General features: G+C 47.8%; 1 protein-coding gene across 1 annotated transcript; it reads left to right on the top strand.

Moving 5' to 3' along the window:
- Positions 1-98: 98 nt before the first annotated feature.
- Positions 99-19,063, top strand: LOC136581593 (NAD(P)H dehydrogenase [quinone] 1-like). Its single transcript, XM_066582185.1, has 7 exons — positions 99-450; positions 3,787-3,900; positions 7,625-7,789; positions 8,145-8,275; positions 14,319-14,432; positions 15,013-15,114; positions 18,509-19,063. The coding sequence occupies exons 1-7, from the start codon at positions 444-446 to the stop codon at positions 18,818-18,820; spliced, it is 945 nt and encodes a 314-aa protein (XP_066438282.1). The 5' UTR covers positions 99-443; the 3' UTR covers positions 18,821-19,063.
- The last annotated feature ends 621 nt before the right edge of the window (positions 19,064-19,684 follow it).

Genomic DNA, 19,684 nt, shown 5'->3' with positions numbered 1-19,684 from the left:
CTAAAAAAAGTCACTATTTACATGTGAAATAATGAGAACACAATGGGAGCATGGCATACGTATAGGGGGTGCAGAGGGTGCAGTCGCACCTGGGCCCAGGGACCCTAGGGGGCCCATAAAGTCTCTCTTCCCCATATTGCAAACCAATACTATCAATGAAGCTTTATAGTTGGGGGCCCAGTTCCAGATTTTGCACTTGGGCCCCGCAGCTTCAAGTTAGGCTTCTGAGTGGGAGGGTTCTTTTTACCCCGGTAACCTCCATGATCTCCCAACTGTATCACAGTGACACCTCTTCTGGCAGGCCTAGTAAGTTGGCTTACTGTATAAATACACAGAGTTCTCCATCAGATATGCAGATCCAGTGTGAAAGTTAATACGGCAACTTCAACCGGGCAAAGGTGAATCCTTCTTCCCTGGTTTAGAAGACGACAAGGAAGGACGTTATGTCAGGTGAGTCTTTATTACGTCTTCCAGCAGTGTGAATCTACTTTGTTTTGCACATTTTTATGATATGTAGTAGATTTTTAACATTTATACATACAATAATAGGGCTTTTCTATGCAGCTCACACAGTCACAATGTTAGTGTAAACTTTGCCAAAGTTTTCTAAAAGTTGGCCGATTGCCCAGTGCACGGCTCGTTTATGGGCACTAACTGACCTTGGAACCTGAGGCCGCCGAATAGGTTCCTCTACTCTAGATGAGGAGACTAGTACTGTAAATTATGCATGGTACGTTTCTGCATTTGGGGCCCAGGAGTTTCATTTTGCACCTCTGCTTGTATTTGCACATAACAGACAATTTAAACAGGGAGAGCTGAAGTGTAAAGCATGGAGAAGTGACAGAGCATAAGCCTGGCCTGGGCTTAGGATAAGTCTGGTGACACACTGCCGTAGTTTGGCCCCCATTTTGTATCCGTAATAAGGAATCCTGGACTGACTGTGGGTCTCCTGATGCATACCTGTAATGCTCAGAGTTTGAGTCAGGAGACCAGCGGTCAGGCTGGGACGTACTTCTGTAATATGAAAACGGAGGCCAAAACATAGCAGTGTGTTAGCGGCCAAAGGCTGGAGTTTTCCATCAAAGGTCACCATGCACATTAAATAAGGTGACCAAATTTTCCATGGGTTAAAGCAGGACAGAGGGGTGTGGTCAGGAGGCGGGGCTTATAATGATGTATGATTTCACCTCTGTCCCTATATGTGCAAGGCCATTTAAAAAAACACGGAGCAAATTCTGCAGCATTTCTGCATTCATAAAGCAGTCAAAATCTGTACCGCTGGTGCGGATTTTGACTGCAAATCAGTCGCATATCTGCAGCTGATTTTGTACTATGCAACACTACCCTCACCTGCTCTGAAAGCTTTCCACAGTCAGCACTCCCCGGCTTCTAGTTCCCAGCGGTCTGTAGTGGCCTCAACTGATGAGGCCACTGGGATCCGGAAGCCAAGGAGGAGGGAAGCCGACAGCGGGAAGCCTTCGGAGGAGGTGAGGAAGAGCACTGCTTAGTATGAAATCAGCTGCAGGTGACCCCCACAGTAGCCTCTGTAGTAACAGTGACCCCACAGTAGCCTCTGTAGTAATAGTGACCCCCACAGTGGCCCCAGTAGTAATAATGTCCCCCACAGCGGTCCCAGTAGTAAAAGTGACCTCCACAGTTGTTTCAGTAGTAATAAGAACCCCCACAGTTGCCTCTTAGGTAATAGTGACCCCCACAGCAGCCCCAGTAATAATAGTGACCCCCACAGTACCCCCAGTAGTAATAGTGACTCCCACAGTGGCCTCAGTAGTAATAGTGACTCCCACAGTGGCCTCAGTAGTAATAGTGACTCCCACAGTGGCCTCAGTAGTAATAGTGACTCCCACAGTGGCCTCAGTAGTAATAGTGACTCCCACAGTGGCCTCAGTAGTAATAGTGACTCCCACAGTGGCCTCAGTAGTAATAGTGACCTCCCACAGTGGCCTCAGTCGTAATAGTGACCCCCCACAGTGGCCTCAGTCGTAATAGTGACCCCCACAAGTGCCTCAGTAGTAACAGAGATCCCACAGTGGCCTCTTAGGTAATAGTGACCCCCACAGTATCCCCAGTAGTAATAGTGACCCTCGCAGCTTTAGAGAAGAAGGGCTGGACGGTTCTTGTGTCCGATCTGTATGAGATGAAGTTTAATGCTGTCATGTTACGTGATGATATCAGAGGTAAGAATAATAAGCAGCATTTAAAGAAATTGTCCAAGGTAAGAAAAAAGGATCTACGCTTTTTTCGAGACCTCAGCGCTCAAATGAATGGGGAGCACGGATTTAGAACAAAATGCATTTTTGGTGCAATTATTGGGATATAGGTGCCTAAAAAGTCTGATGATGCCTTATTTTGGTCTGTATTTGCGGACTAAGATCACCTATAAAAGTCTATGGGAGTGTAAAAAAAAAAACGCAGCGAACACGGATGTTACATGTATGTGTGCTGCAGGAGCGAACGTTTTTGCATGTGAAGCCGCACTTAGTGTATTTAAAGGGGTTATGCCAAGTTCTAACGTTAACCCCTATCCACAGCATTGGGAATAACTTTATGATCGGTGGGGGTCCGACTGCTAGTCTAGTGGCCCAGAACACCATCTTGGTCCCCTCCATAAATGTCATACATGTTTTGCCCTATGTAGATGCACTGTGCAAAAGTGTCTTGTCATCCAGTGTGTGTGTTGCACAGCTGCGGCGCTTGAGAGGTTAACTAATAAAATCACTGCCTGCATGTAGATGTAACAGTTTGTCATGTCATGTGGTATGAGTGAGGTTATAAATAGGAGTGCTTGAGAGCGGGAAGAGAGTTCTGTCTTCAATCTGTGAGTGCCATCATGTTCACGGGACCCAAAAGAACCACATGAAAGCACCTTCAGCTTCCATGTAGGTGAAGATGGAGGAAGAGGAGCGATATCCCGTTTGGAGTGTGAATGTCAATGGAGTGAGCGTCGCCATCAGAAAGAGAGAGAGAGAGAGCCCTACAATAATTCTGTATAGGTACTAGTTCACACTGCAGGTTTTTCCTGTGCAGCCGTCCAAAGTCAGGATCACCGCACAGAGGTACTCTGCTGAGTTACTCCCACGCGCCTGCCGTGCAGGGTGTTTATTGTTTAAGCCTTCCTTTAAATAATTCTCTGTCGGAGTGTCTGCGGAGTGACCCCTACTCCCTTCCTTCCTCCTCTGGAGTGCTCCTAGTCCAGGACCGCTACCAAACAGATAACGTGGACTGTAGGACCGTATTCATCCTGTGTATCCTCCCTATCCTAGGGGTGTCGAAGGTATCCTGCTCTGGCCTTGGCTGCATGTCATCCCTCAGTGACCAGAGCCTGAACTTATCTCTCCCAGCTCTGCACAGTAGTCAAGTGTCCGGGGTCATCCGTCTGGGGCGTTGTACTAGGCCCCACACCAATCCTGCGAACAGGGGTCCTGAAGGACACTGTATGAATAAATAGCGGTCATGCATACGTGCCACCACTTATAGCAATTACAGCGCTTGAGATTTCCGAGTATGGGCGCTCTGCAATCTCTGGCACTCCCATTGAAATGAATGGAGCAGGGTGCACATGCACAACGTTGCTTCATTCATTCGTGGACCTTTTGGGACTCCTCCAGATCGGTGAGGGTCCCTGCCATCAGTGTAGGACACTTTTATGTGGAAGGTGGAACACGTGCAGGACTCTTGCATAAAATAGATTTTTATGGTTACATTTATGAAAGTGAATGTGAGACGACTTTGCTTTACATTTGAAGTGACATTTATTATATGTTCCAGTTTCCATTGCAATGGTTCGGGCTGCCCGCCATAATGAAAGGATGGGTGGAACGAGTCTTCTCTGCAGGGTTTGCGCATGGCCTTCAAACAAAGTATTCCGAAGGACCATTCAAGGTAAACTGCAGTCATTGACTCTTAGGGTTTAGCCGTCATACATGAGCGTGTAGAGTGTGAATTCACATGCAATCCGAGACATCAGTGCCTTACCCTGAATGAATACCATAGGCCACTGCTGTATATAATGAAAGCACCTTATTGCAGAATGAATAGGAGTATATAGACGACCGATTAGTAATTATTCTAAACTGCACTGCTCCGTCTGCCGCATAATCCCACATTATGTTGGTTGTTGGTTGATTATTATCAGATTCCAATCTGCAGGATTTTTCATTATTTAATCTCATTCCAACTGCTGTGATATCAGATTTTTGGGGGTAAATCTTTATGAATTTGTGATTTTTTTTTCATAATATTTGATAGGTTCTTCCGGTATTAGTGTATCTTGACACCACCGGAAGCTAGGGGTTTGACAGGAGGAACGCCCCTCTCACACCCCCAGCTCCCGATAGGGCCAAGGCTGGCAGGTCCTTCTAGGACACTGTGGATACATGTGTGTGTGATGTGCAAAATAGTTGTTAGGCTTACATTATTAGCTGCAAATGCTGCCATGTTACCGCTGTAACGTGGCAGCAGTAACATGTAATAATATAAGCCTAATAAGAAAAATTACCCTCACCCTAAGGCCGGCTTCACACGGCCGTGACGGGCTCCGCCGTGGAATTCCACGGCGGAGCCTGTCACGGCACCCCCCAAGAGACCCCAATACTTACCTGCGAATCCGGCGTCCCAGGTCCCGCATGACGCTTCGTCGCGCATGCGCAATAGAGTGCGTGACGCACCGACCGCGTCATATGACAAGCCCACTGACATATGACACGGCTGGCGCTAGGCGGAGAAGCGGTTTCACGCTATCGGTTTAACGCTGTGCTACAGCGAAAGATAGTGTGACGGATGGCTTCCATTGACTGCAATGTAAGCCATCCGCGCGTACACCCGCGGCAAATAGAGCATGCCGCGGGTGAGTCCAGGTGATTTTACGGTGTGGAATTCCGCGGTGGAATTCCGCACCGTAAGCATTGTGCTATTAGGTCCAATAGAACCTAATAGCTGCGGGCAATGCAGTGGATTTCCGCCGCGTATTATGCGGCGGAAATCCGTCTGTGGGAAGGAGCCCTAAGGGTCCCCTGCTCTCTGCAGCCGGACTGCAGCTCCGTGTCGGCCATTCCCCAGCTCACAGGTGCCGCGCGTATTGGGTGTGCTCCGCTGCCGGGACTGTCATCGCCGTGTATGCCGCTCCCCTGCTGACTCATGGCGCCCTCACCGTGTCTTCTCTGCTGGCGCTATGACTGTGACATCTGGGCCCCCACTACCCCACTGACAGCTGCCGCTCTGTGAGCTTCAGTTTCGCCAGGGGTAAAGCCACTTCAGCTTGAGGGGGGGGTGTCCTGCGGCGTATGCTCCTGTTGCCGGCCACCGGATAGCACTGTATCTCCCCGTGGCCCTGTCGGCGCGCTGCAGGTGGCGAACTGTGCTAGTTGGGGTTGTGGCTGCTTGTAGTGGAGTGCCGCCAGCGGCGCAGGCACATCAGGTTGAGGACAGTTTTTCTTCAGTGGCCAGGAAGACCGTGGGAGCTGTGGCTCTGCATTTCAATGAGGCCCCGCTGCATCTCTTTTCCGGCAACTTGTAGTGCCCTTCCAGAACCTATGTGGCCAATCGGCATCAGGGGGCGTCAACCTCCTGTCAATCTTGACTCCACCAGGAATTCCTGGTGGCGTCAAGATACACTAATACCGGTTCTTCCTTTGTGGAGGAATTGTAGAGTAAAGGCTCATGCCCATGAACGATGCGGAATACGCCTGCGGATTTCCGCTGTAGGAGTACCAGGATTCAAAACAAAAAAGTTCCAGCAAATGATCGCTCAGCAAATCAGCATAGCCCTTTCAGAAGGCGGGTTTTTTAAAATCCCCGCCTGCTCAGCCAATCACAGACAGCGCACATGAGTATATAATTTTTTTTTTCACCAGCTAGGGATGATTTTCAGGGAAGGGCTTATATTTCAAGCACTTCCCCAAAAATCATCGCTGCGTCGGTTGCCTACAACCCACTGCTTTCAATGGGGCCGCAGCAGCACTGATCCCATTGAAAGCAATGGGATAGCATCCTGGACTTCTGCCACAGCTGCGGCAGAAGATTCCTTCATCCTCGCAGGTAAATCCACGATATACTCCCCATGTTTTTTTATGGGGCTGCTGCCGCTGACCACATTGAAAACACTGAGCGATATTGCAGATTTCTTCTCTGCGATGCGAAGCTCTACTGAAACATCACAAATGAGTATGAAACCATTAAAAATCATTGGTTTCATAATCATCACTCTAGGAAAAATATCGCTAGTGGGTAAAAGCCCTTACTGGTACAGAGAACCGAATGACTAAACGATCTTGTTAAAAAAAGGAATAAATTAATTATCTTTGTTTTTAAACTGACCTCCCGAGCGAACAACTAAAAATGTCACCGTTTGCTCACACAAACAATTTATCGCTACGTGTAAAAGTTTCCTCTACACGCATTGGTTCCCAAATCATGACAATCGCCGCTCTTTTACATGATCTGAAAATTATGCAGGATTATGTACAACCGACCAGTAAGTGTATTGATGCCTGCTAAAAAGTAACAATCAGCTAATTAGTTAGAAGAAGTCAGGATAAAAGCCGGACTATGTCCTATGTTCTACATCCCAACTTCCCACTAAGTCTTCTCTTTACTTTGCACATCATTGTTGTACTATTTAAAGTGGTTCTCGATTTGTAAACTACTAATGGCCTATTAAGAGGATAAGCCACCAGTAGTAGATCAATCCCCTTTGATCAGCTCTTTTCTGGGTCGGTGTGCTCACACACTAAGCTGTCTTTTGCAGGAAGCAGACAGCTCTGTTCCCACTGCGGTGCTCAGGCTTGGTGTTGCTGACCATTTACTTCAAGTTTTTCTGTAATACCAAGCTTGGCCACCACAGTGAGAACGGAGCTGTCTGCTTCCTGCAGAACACAGCACAGTGCACAAGTGCATCTGCTCAGAGAACAGTTGATCAGTGAAGATCCCCGATAGTAAATACTTGCTGATCTACTACTAAAGGCATATTGTGCAGATGGACCAACAGCAATTTACAACTAGATTATGCCTTTAAAGGGGATGTACTGCAATTGCAATCCAAAGGAAGGGGATAACTTGTTGATTGGTGGGGGTCTTACTGCTGAGACCCCCCGGCAATCTCAAGAATGGGGGTCCCGTGTCCCTCCTCCTCACTGCATGGTTACTTCAACCACCATAGTTAAGAGGAGACTGAATGGAATGCTGCTCAAGAAACCACACTAGCGCTCCATTTTCAATGGGACTGCGGAGATACCCAAATCTTGCCTATTTCCATCAGCCCCATGTTTGGTCAGCGCTCCGTTCACAGTGACATCACTGCTGGGGGAGAAGCGACCCCCACAGTGACAGTAGAACGCGACACTGGAGTCCCGTTCTCGAGAACGGCAGGGGTTTCAGCAGTGAGCCCCCACTGATAGGATGGATAGGGAATAACTTGCAATTTTGGTACAACCTCTTTAATGTTAACTTTCTCAATGGGACCAATTTACTTGGTGGGGTTTTTTTAAAAGATGCCCTACCCAGTTCATAAGGTCCCTATAGGTTGTCTATAGGTGACTGTGTGGCCAGGGCGAGGGGTTAAAAATCTCAATTCTGACTAATAACTTATTGTGTGTTATGATATTTATAGGTAAAACAGCGCTGACTGTATTCGCTCACCAAGAGCGGACATCGTTTAACTACGCCATGAAGGAAGCGGCCCAGGCAGCTTTACAGAAGAAGGGCTGGACGGTTCTTGTGTCCGATCTGTATGAGATGAACTTTAACGCTATCCTGTCACGTGATGATATCAGGGGTAAGAACACTAAGCAGCATTTAAAGGAATTGTCCAGGATAGGACCAAAGGAAATACCTTTTCACCCCCAGAAACAGCGCCACTCTAGTACGTAGGCTGCATAAGGTATTGCAGCTTATTCCCATTCAGATGAATAGGGCTGGACTGTAATACCGAACACAGCCTATTAAAAAGAGTGCCGCAGTTTCTGAAAAGAAGCAGAGTATGTATGTACAAATTGGCAGCTGTCAGGATATGCTGGGAGTTGTAGTTTTGCGACAGCTAGAGAGGTTGGTGAGAACTAATACAGATTGTACTTTTTAGACCATTTATAAGGATATAATTGCCTAAAAAGACTAATGCTGCTTTAATGCAGGTGAGCCCAAGCACCCAAATAACTTCAAATACAGTTCAGAGACTCTGCTAGCGTGGAAGGAGGGACGCCTCGCCAGGGACATTGAAGAAGAGCAGAAGAAGCTGGAGAAGGCTGACCTAGTGATCTTTCAGGTACATGTAGTAATGTCTCCGCATGTGATGTTGTACTTGGTGCTGTAGTTCACGAGACAAAAGGCCGTATTTATCAAAACCACAATTATCGTTCCATGTAAATGTCGTTCGGTCATGGCATGCAAACGAGAATCGGCCCGCATAAACAGGCAGTCATTCGTTTAGGAACGACTGCCTGTTTACTGTGAATGGAGGCGGGTGGCCGGAACGATTTACTCAGTGATGCTCGTTCCTATGTAAAAGCACAAGAGTGATTATTGCTTGAATGACCTAATGGTCATCTGCGCCCATCAGGTCATCCCGTGTAAAGGAGGCCTTACTATTGTTGCCATTTATACCGGTGTCACACAGCACCTCCTCAGACACTGCTTTTACCGTAAGGAATATACACACATGGCAGACTTGTTACAGAAATGTGTGTGACTGTAAATCAGCTCTATAGATCTGAATGGGGTTGTTTCAGCAGCAAGCACATGGAGTTCTGTGACATAGAATTAACTTCTGTTAAGGGCTCTTTCACACAAGTGTTGTTTTAACGCTCAGTCCCACTAAGACTGGGGGGACTTAACACTTACTTTAGCTCCCCAACTAAACAAAGAATACGTACAACATCTGCTGGCTTGTTGTGGGTAGGCCACAGCCTTTATTTAACCATATAAACTTTATTTCCAAACGTAAATTAACTTTCTCTTTACCTTCCATGCCAAATTAAATGTCCATTTTTTATTGAAACTTGTTCTTGTATACTGCGGCGTAAGAAGGCCCTTACCGGCCTGTAAAGCCCTACCCTTCCTAGCTGGCATGGAAGTCCTAACTACCGCCACGAAGGATGCAGCATATTTCTATGCTGCACTCCGCCCCCCACATGCCAGCAATAACGCCGACTCCACCCCATCCTGCAATCTAGACAGGAAAATATCTAACCCTATCTCGCTGAGATGAACCCCGTCACCCCGCATCATCCCGCGCTCTCTTCTCTCCAACTCCCAGTGACGGATGGCTATTCCGCCCAAGGCTTGCACGTGCTTCGATATCCTGAAGTTAACCGTTCTGCGTACACGCTCAATCGCCTCGTTATCTCGCGCTTCCCTCCAGATTCTTCTGGCCACTATGTCTGACCAGACGATTATCATTCACTTAAAGAACAGCTTAAAACGATAAATGTCCTCTTTCATTAAGGAAATGAGCTCCGCTACTTTTATTTTACCGAGGTCATTTCCACCTGCATGAATGACCAGTATAACTTTATCATTCTCCCAGCTGCTGATTCTCAATACCTCCTGGAGCAGCCTGGGCCATTGCAAACCTCTAATCCCTCTCCAATGTACTGGAACATTGAGGCCTAAATTGCCTCCGATAGGCCTATTTCTGGCTCTCCTCTCGGCCCAGTATATATATGAGTGGCCTATCACCCATACCGACCAATCCGTAACTGCAAATAAATAAAGAAAACATACACCGAAAAGAACATCACAACCAATGTATAAATCATATGAAAACTCTAAGGTCCGGTCGCACATAAGACCTGTACGCATCTGATCTCCAGCGACCCACTCTTTTAATACCCTCGATACCCATGCCGCACGAAAAAGCGGACGTCGCAGCCCCTATCCTAAATGAGTGTGATCCGAAATCCTTTGGGTTGAGGCCCAATTTATTCAGACTACCGCGCATGACTGCTGTGAACTGGTATTTGGTTAAAGGGAGGCCCGACGCATGCTTCAAAAACGGGCCCGTTCCGCAGTGGCGTTCCAAAAATCCCGTTATCAAAATTACCGGACACCATTTTGTTCCCAATTTGCCTATCCTGAGCCATTCTCCAACCCCGTAAACGTCTGTTTTTGATCTCCGAACACCAATTTTAATGCAGTCTCCGTCAACTAATACGTCTCCGTACATCAGTCCCCCAGGTCTACTTTTACTTGCTGACACTAATTCCCCAATCCGCAATGCTGCGAAAAAGGCAATTACAAAGGCCACTCGGAAAAGCTCCGCCTCGGAGCCCTCCTCGCAAACCTCTCCCAGTACTTCTAATATAGCATTTAGCAACTCAAACGTGATCGGTCTCCTTCCGTCCTTTGTCACCTTGTCCTTCTTCCACCCTTTAATAATCTGTCCGAAAACGAAATCTTTAGTCACATCCCTCGACCCGTGTAACCGCATTAAAAAGGCCACCGCCGTCAAATGTTTTTTGGCCGCGTCCGCCGACGCCCCCTTTTTTCGCATTGCCGCTAATGTGTCTAAAGTTACCGCCCTCGCTCTTTCTTCCGAAGGAAACCGTCCACCCGCTGCTGCTATCCACTCTTTCCATACGTTATTATACCGTCTCCATGTGGTACTTGAAACTGACATTAGCGAATCCGCTAATTTAAAACCATCACTCACTCCTGCCCCCGTAGGCAGACTCTTCCGTCCTAGTCCCTTCTCCTTCTCATAATTATCACACAAAGCTCTCAAAGCTGACATAAACTCATCCTTCCGGCCTGCGCCGGGCACATTATCCCAAACTTTATTTAATTGCACCGACTCACCCGCCTCGTTGTCCTCCGGCATCGCCAAGGGAAAGCTGGGTGCGGGCAGTGCTGATTGGCTATAAGGTCGGTGCGCCGCGTGTCGTTCTCCGCTGGTAACACCCCGGCCACTCGGACTCCTTATTTTTGCAGCCCCGTAGGCCGAAACTCCATCTCCCGATCTGCTTAATCTCGCTCCTTCGCCACTACCTGCGGAAAAAGCCGGTGAGCGTAAGCATGGGTATTGTGCAGTTTGGGCGGCCGCCCCTCGGCCGCCATGTCTGACTTTCTGCGACACCGCTTCTGAGCGACTGAACTGCGCCACCGCCTGCGTGACTCTGCTCCTCCTCCTCCTTGCTCCTGCTACCGGTGATGACGCGCTGCTAAACTCCTCCATCTCACTCGCCGATTGACTCTCTTCTGTTGCAACCTGCTGCCTGCTACGCTCCTGCCTCCTGCCAGGAGCGTAGCGCTCGCGCTGACTAGTGGCACGCGCTATGGGCCTGTGTCTGGCCGCCGGCTCATGGCTACTGCCGGCAGCGTGCATGCGCCTATCGCGCCCATAATAAGGGGATGCCTGGTAGCTTAGGGCTGCTGGGGCTCCGGAGCGGCGGTTTGCCGCCTCATAATGGCGGCTGCTGCTGGCCCCCCCCCCCTCCCCCTCCCGCGCCCCGAACGTGTGGAGCTGTGACTTCGGCCCCCCCCTGCTCCCCCACTGTGCAACGCTCACCCCCTCCCTCCCCCTGCTTCCCCCCCCGCTGCTGCTGGAACACGATGAGGGAGATGCACTTACCAGCATCTCCCCCCTAACGGCTGCCGCCGCTCCGCGGCCGGGACTACATCTATCCGGCGTATCCCTACGCGCGCCTGCCACGCCACGTGGTGAGCGCTCCATTACCGACATTCTCGCTCTGCTGGCAGCCGCGGGAACACCTCCTCCCGCGCCGGACTTACCCGATCCTGGCCTTGCCGACACACCGAAGGTTAGTCCGTCTCTCCCATCTACCTCACCGTCGCTGACCCGGATACGTCCTATCGGCTCTGCTACCTCCCTGTCGCGCTGCGACCGCGCGGCACCGCTCCTCCTCGCTCCTTCTGTTCTGGGGCTCCGCACTGGCACTGCTCTCTTCACCACCGGGCTGGGGCTCAAACGGGCGGGTGGATTCCTCCTCCGGACGGGTCTTCCTCTGGGCTCATCGCTGCTGGGCAGAACGGGTTGGCTTTGGGCTTGTCCTCCCCTGGGCTCCTCGCTGCTGGGCAAAACGGGTCGTCTTCGGGCATGTCTTCCCCTGGGCTCCTCGCTGCTGGGCAACACAGGTTGATTACTGCTTTCCCCGGCCTCCTCTGCCGGCGGTCTCGACAATTCTTCGGCCATCTTCACGAGCCAGCTAGTGCCCTGGCTGGCCACCACATCTTTGATCCGCTCCAACAAATCTTCCATGCTGCAGCTCGTCTGGGTCCACGTCTTCACTCTTCTTTCTCCTGGTCCCGACTGAAATCCTTCACTTCCTTCTTCTTTACTCCCAGTTAACCCCTCCCTTTCCTGTGGTCGCTTCCTCTCTCTCTCTCTCCTCCCCCTCTCCCCCCCCCAGTCATCAGCATCTTCCCTATACGTTTGCTGCTATCTAAACAGCGTGGCAATCTCAGCATTAAATTGGGTGAATAAGTAGCAGCAAGTATGCCACTCCCCCTCCTCCTTTGCCAACCAGCTCCCATAGGAGTCTACGGTAGCTGCCAGCGCTGTGCTGTCAAAAGATAGCATAATACTGCAGCACCCTGTAGGGTGACACCAGACACAGGGCACACGCTGAGGAGCTAGGAGGGCAAGATGCTGGCTTGTCACGGCGGCACTTACGCTCCCTACTCCTGGAGGAACGCACATAGCCTCGGCCGTGGCAGCACTGGGTCTCCTCCGGACACCCATAGGATAGGGATGCCCATTAAACTGGAGAACAGGGATAGCAGATGTCACAGGTGACGCCACCGTTTCGTTACCCGCCGATATGACCCTCGGCGGTAAATAAATGGAGCTGCAGACAGAAATAACGTACCTCAGGTGTCTGGGAACGCTAAGGGCCTGGCAAAACTTTACTGAAACAACTTCTTGCATACTAGGCACCAATGACAATGATTTGCAGTGCAGGTATTAGACGGACTTGAGAGTACCTCCACCCGGTGATCCCAGACTTCAGGACAGCTGGGTGTGAAAAACAAACTGGTATACCTCTACGCGGTGATCCACTAGATCTGGACGGCCGCGTAGGAAAAATGAATAAAGAGCACCTCTGCACCAGGTCTTGAAAGTGGCACCTGCTTCTTGCTCACGCTCTGTGTCTTGCTTCAGTTGGGGATCATTCCTCTCTCATCTCTGGAACATACACTCCCAGGGAACCTCTCTTCTTCCTGAATTCTTCCCCACATGAGGGTTGAAGGTACACTCATGCAGCCGGCACGCTCAGGAACCCAGAAGCAATGGACCAAACTCCTTCCCCGCTCTCAGACACTCCCATGTATAGCCTCACTCATACCACATGACAGGACATAAATTGGTACATTTACAGGCAATCCCCAGGCTTTTGCAAACACTTAACCCATCACACGCTGCAGCTGTGCAATACATATAACAGAATGACAAGACGCTTTTGCGCACCCACAAATGACATGACACATATGATATTTATGGAGAGGGCCAGGAATAGATGTACTGGGCCACTAAAATACCTCTGCAGCGCCACCTATTGGATGACAGCATTCCCTCAAATCAATGTACAGCTTTTTAACAAGTCTGTAAAACAATGATTGGGAATAGGAAACCAAGCCAGAAAACCACAGAGACAGCTGTTTCGGGGTGTTTGACCCTCATCAGTATGCAGTAGGTTTCTGGCTTGGCTGGTGAGAAGCCTGCAACATGGGCCGAGATGGGTGCCGTCTCTCCTAGGAGAGCATCCAAAATGTGCGTGAGACACCTAGGGGATGAGTGGGTCAGGGTGAGAATTTGTCTTTCCCCAAGGAGAGCTCCCAGAAGGGGTGTGAGAAGACACCTAAGCGGTGAGTGAGGAGACTTCTATGGCCATGCATGCTCCTCTGGGTAATTTATGCAAATAAGGAAGATGATGACCAGTAGTGCCAACCGGGCTGCTGCCCTATGGTCAGTGCTTTCTGCTTCCTCCACTGATTATAGCAACAGCGGCACCGGGAGTTAGCGGGGATCAGAGCTGTGGGTCTCATGTACTAATGACCTGTCAGTTATCAGTAGAGAAAGTTAGCAAACTTCTGGAATACCCCTTTAAAATACTCCGTTCATGTATTTTGTGTTCACACAATGCATCCTGTACTACCATATGTTCTGTTTAATTCTGTCCTTAGTTCTGCTTCTGGAATTCCATTATATTAGCGCCAACCACCTTTATGGGAAGTGGAAGGCGTAAAGTATGGCATTATTGTATGAAACAGGTTTTTACGGTTACATTTATTAAAGGGAATGCGAGAGGCTTTTGCTTTGCATGTGAAGTGACATTCGTTATCTCTTCCAGTTTCCCCTGTACTGGTGTGGGCCACCCGCCATAATGAAAGGATGGATGGAACGAGTCTTCTCTAAAGGGTTTGCGTATAGCCGCGAATTCAGGTATAGCGAAGGACCATTCAAGGTAAACTGCAAACATTGACTTTACCCAGAATTAATAGCTCGCTGTTCTATGCAGTCAAAGGACTTTAATCCGAAAAAAATAGTTTATAGGTAGAGATGAGCGAGCATACTCACTGAGGGCAATTACTCGATCGAGTATTGTCCTTAGTGAGTATCTGCCCGCTCGGAAGAAAAGATTCGGGTGCCGGCAGGGGGCGGGAAGCAGCGGGGCAGAGCGTGGGGGAACGGAGGGGAGATCTCTCTCTCCCTCGCCTCTGCTCACTTCCGCAATTCACCGCTCACCCACGCCAGTACCCGAATCTTTTCTACGGAGCAGATAGGTACTCGCTAAGGACAATACTCAATCGAGTAATTGCCCTTAGCAAGTATGCTCGCTCATCTCTATTTATAGGCAATGGGTTACTAAATACTCTCAACTACACTGCTCAGTCTTCTGCTCCCGGGTTTGGTTGATTATATCAGACTCTTTGGATTATCAACTTCAAGGTCAAAGGATTTTGCATTATGTAATCTCATTCTAACTGCTGGGATATCAGATTCCGGGGTAAATCTTTCTGAATTTGTGATATTTTTTTTTACAGAATAAGAAAGCCCTGTTGTCCTTCACCACTGGTGGCTGTGAGTCAACGACAACACCCAAAGGGATGGCTGGAGACATGAATGTTATTCTGTGGCCTCTCCAGGTAATTTATCATTGGTGTTTTTGCCGATCATGTTCATGGACCACAAAGTTGGCACAATCTGTGCATGGCATCTTAGGGCATACAGGTTGATTAGCAGCTTGATCTGTCCAAGACCATAACCGGCACTCAAGGGATCCAGTAGAAAAATTGGAATGGGACCCGTCTCCTGGGATGCCAGTAATCTGCTGGCATCAAGGGCTGGCGCATTCAGCGAGTTCTGGTTCAGTATTTTCCATATCAACATCTTACCACCTGTATCTTCCATACTCGGATTATACAGGTGGTGGACAAAAATATAGAAACACTGTACCAAATGTATGTCTTAAAATCGGTCTCTACAAGTTTTACTGAAATCTGATTTATAATCCCATGAAATTTGAGTGGATGTAATATGACACAGATGTGAAGATCTGCCCGAACAACAAGGTGCCATCAGTCAGGGGTTTGAGCCACTTATCTGCTGTTACCAACCGACTCCCAAAACCACCCAGAGCAGGGCAAGAGGTGAAGTAAACACAAATTTGGTGGGAAAGCTTTCAGCCACACAGGGGTCAAAAGGGTAGCTCAGTGCTAATGGTTAAAATCCCATAAAATTCACACAGTGTTTCCATATTTTTGCCCACACCCTATAAGAATGTAGGTGATTATACAGCATCCGGAGTCACATGCTACTGTTTGCCAACATTTGCCAGGCCCCGATGTTCATTGGTGTGCTTGTAAAAGCTGGTTCAATGTAAATCTTAAGGCTCATTTACACGCAAAGATAATCTTCAATCTCTCAAACGATTGAAAGATTTAAATTTCTAGCGATCATTCTCCATAAAGTACTAATGGGCAGTAATGCCCATTAGCACTTTATCAGCTTCATTTGCATGTAAATGAGCCTCCAGCAGCTCTTTGCAAATCCCAGCATATGCTCTGGACTTTGCACTCAGCTGCATTCTCTTCGCAAGGACTGCCACAGTCTGTCAGTTGAATACAATGTAATCAGCTGCTCCCGTGAAGAATACAGCATGCAGTCCCTGCTATCTCTCTCCAGCTGAATGATGGATTTTATGCTCACCTAAAAATCATCGTTCAGCCGAAGAGTGAACGATGATAGCATTTACACACAACGATTATCACTCAAAAGCCATAATTTGAATGAATTTTGAGTGATAATCGTTGCGTGTAAATGGGGCTTTACTGGTAGATATGCATATTTCAACCACAATAGTGGGAGCTGCAAGTACAAGATCCAATGATAGAGTAGATCACCAGATCTGGCATCACTAGATACAATAGAAGCATGTTGAACAACCCAGTGATCCCTACCCAAATGTACTCATTAGTATAGCTCACCATATGGCTAAAGGTGCGTTTAGGCACAAAGATGATCACTCAAAAGATGGCTTTTGAGGGATCATTTTGAATAAACTACTAATTGGTACTAATGCCTATTAGTACCAATTAGTAGCGTGGGAGCCGCCAGGAGCAGAATTTATTCAGAGGACCACTCACTGTTTTCTGAATAAATTCCTTTTGTTCTGCCAGCAGGGCTGACATCTGAAGCAATGCAATCAGCTGTTTTCAGCAGTCCCTGGGCAGAACACAGCATGCGGTCCTGCTTATCAGCTGTTCTGCTGAACAACGTATCTCAAGTCGAACTGAAGTCTGTTGTTTGGCAGAAAACTGAAAGATGGGCACATTTACACGCAACGATTACCGCTCATAAGATGGCTTTTGAGCGAATTGTGAGCGATAATCGTTGTGTCTAAATGGGCCTTTACATGTAGGTTAAAGTGATCTTCTATAAGTATCCCTCCAGCTGCTTGATGAAGGAAGCCAGAAGGGGTGTCCCTGTTCTAGTCTGCCCGTCTGAGCCCCCTTATACTACATACAGGTATAAGAAGCTGAGTGAGCTTAAAGCGATTAATAGGCAAGAACTCCCAGTATCTATGGTAGAAGCTGTAATTGTCCTTCTACCTAAACCTGGAAGGATCCCCCATGCCTGGTTCTTGTAGGCCCATATCACTTCTAGCAATAGACATTAAATGGATGTGGCAAAAGCATTTGATAGTGTACAATGGGTATTACTCTGGGAGGCTTTATGTGTAATGAGTTTTGGCCACAATTTTATAAATTGGTTAAAATTATTGTACGCTGACCCAAGAGCATGTATATAGCTTAATAGAAGACTGACTCCTTCCTTTCCATTATATAGGGGTGCCCTCTCTCCCTGCTTCTATTTGCTTTAGCAATAAAGCCCCTGGCAAGTCATAGTAGGTCACATGCAGGTATACCGGGTTTATACATGGCTCCATTGGAGAAAAAATAGCTCTGTATGCAGATGACATGCCTTTGTTTCTTGGTGAATCAGGCATATCTTTGGAAACGGCTATTACAGTAATTAGTAAATATGGAGGTTACTGAAGCCTCATGATTATGTAACACACACAGCGTAATACATTTGAACACTGGGACTTGTGTGTGCTACAATTCCCCTTACCATGGGTATGGCCAGAGGCCTAGTCCTTGTCATGATGTAGCCAAGTGGTAACATGAGGGGGAATGTTTGTAGAAGTATATATCACGTCATGACGCCCCCACTCCCACACCATTATCCTGTACGGTGGAGTAATAAACAGAGAGACTTGTGTGTCGTACCTCGGGACCTCAGGACCGATTAAGACCCGGTAAGCTTTACTTAGATAAACCTGAAGAAACAGGTAATTACAGATACATTCACGGCAGCAGTTATAGGCAGAAGCTCAGAGGTTGGGAGGAAAAAACACACAGGAACAATACGGCCCTATAGTCCACGTTATCTATATGTTACCTGGACATTAAGTATACTCCGGTGGAGGTAAAAGGTAGGGGGACACTGGTAGGTAATTACTGAAGAAAAGGCTTAGCCTAAATACACCCCGCACATTATCCGGTTGGGTGTGACAATCACGTACCTTTGTGTGGTGATCCTAATGGTGGACAGCCACACAGGAATAGTAATGCCTGTAGTGTGAACGGGTACCTGGTACAGCGGGTCGCTCTATACAGAATTACTTGGGGGGTTGCTCTCACTCTGGGGGATTTTTAGTGACTCACTCGTTCTCTCATGTGTTTCGCAAGCGGTAGGGATGTCTCTCCGTCTCCTCCATATTAGACACAAGGAAACCAGAAATGTCTCCCTGTGCCCCTGCAGTTTCTCCAGTGGACCGGGGAAGAGGGAACATCCTCAGCTCCAACATGGGAAGCCTCTCCTTCTTTATTTTCAATGCAGGGAAGCTAAAGACGGAGATTGAAACTTACTGACCAAAAATTCTTTAATGTTTTCACATAAAAGCTTGATTTATGCATCAGGTCATTCTCTGACACATTCCCTTTAAACAAAACCTAATTCTTTTTGCATTTCCAGAGCGGCATTTTAAATTTTTGTGGATTCCAAGTCCTGCCACCTCAAATTGCATACTATGTGGCACATGAAACTCAGGAAGTTCGCGTTGGGATGTTGAAGAGCTGGGAGAAGAGACTGGAGACAATCTGGGACGAGAAGCCCATCAGATTCCTTCCCAACCAGGACTTTGAGGGTGAGTCTGGTGGATATTTGCTGAAGAAGGAAGTGGAGGAGGTCAAATCTGCTGATAAGTACGGCCCAACCGTCGGGCAAAACCTGGGCAAACCCCTGCCTCCTGACAGCCAGCTGAAGTCTGAAGGCACCGGTTTATGAGATATTGGCAAAGTGTTTACTTGGAATGTTGTGTCATGTCAATCTATGCTTCGTTAGATGTACGAAATCTTGTCCCTGTGATGTGGTGCAACTGAGAAGTATCATCAGAGGGTCGTTTTGGACCAGGTGGAGGATGTTCCCTCTGCTCAATCTCTTCTAATATTTGTTTTGGACTTTTAAAAGTCTGTAAAGTGTTTTACTGTTATATGCCATTAAAGTGTGTAGCTCTTCTTCATGCTCAAAGACCTGCTCCTTCATCTCTCTCCTCTTTAACCCCTTAAGGACATAGTCTGTTTTGGCCATAAGGACGCAACAAACAATATTTGGGAGATTTTCATCTCCACTTTTCAAAAGCCATAACTCTTATTTTTCCATCGACATGGCCGTATGAGTGCTTGTTTTTTGCGGCACAAACTATAGTTTTCTATTGGCACTATATGTAAGGGGCCTCGTGTGGCACAGAATGTTAAGCTCTCGCTCACGACCTGAAGGTTGTGAGTTTAATCCCCACACAGTTCAGTTAGCCGGTTCAAGTTTGACACAGCCTTCCATCCTTCCAAGGTCGGTGAAATGAGTACCCAGCTTGCTGGGGGATAATAAATAAATTACCTGAAAGTGCTGCAGAATATGTTGGCGCTATACAAATAACAAGTCCACCCTCCATTGTAAAACTTTTTTTTTTGGAGGGCAAAGACATAAAACACAAATTCTGCCATTGTTTTTTAAATTCTTTTACAGCATTAATCATGCAGCATAAATGAGATGATTTTTTTCTGCAGGCTGGTACAATCACAACAATACCAACATTTATTTAGATTTGTTTTAGGTTTTTCCACTTTTGCACAAAAAAAAAAACCCTTTTTT

Source organism: Eleutherodactylus coqui, chromosome 11 (assembly GCF_035609145.1).
Source record: "Eleutherodactylus coqui strain aEleCoq1 chromosome 11, aEleCoq1.hap1, whole genome shotgun sequence".
In the NCBI taxonomy this organism is placed as follows: domain Eukaryota; kingdom Metazoa; phylum Chordata; class Amphibia; order Anura; family Eleutherodactylidae; genus Eleutherodactylus; species Eleutherodactylus coqui.
This window is presented reverse-complemented; position numbering and strand designations above follow the sequence as displayed.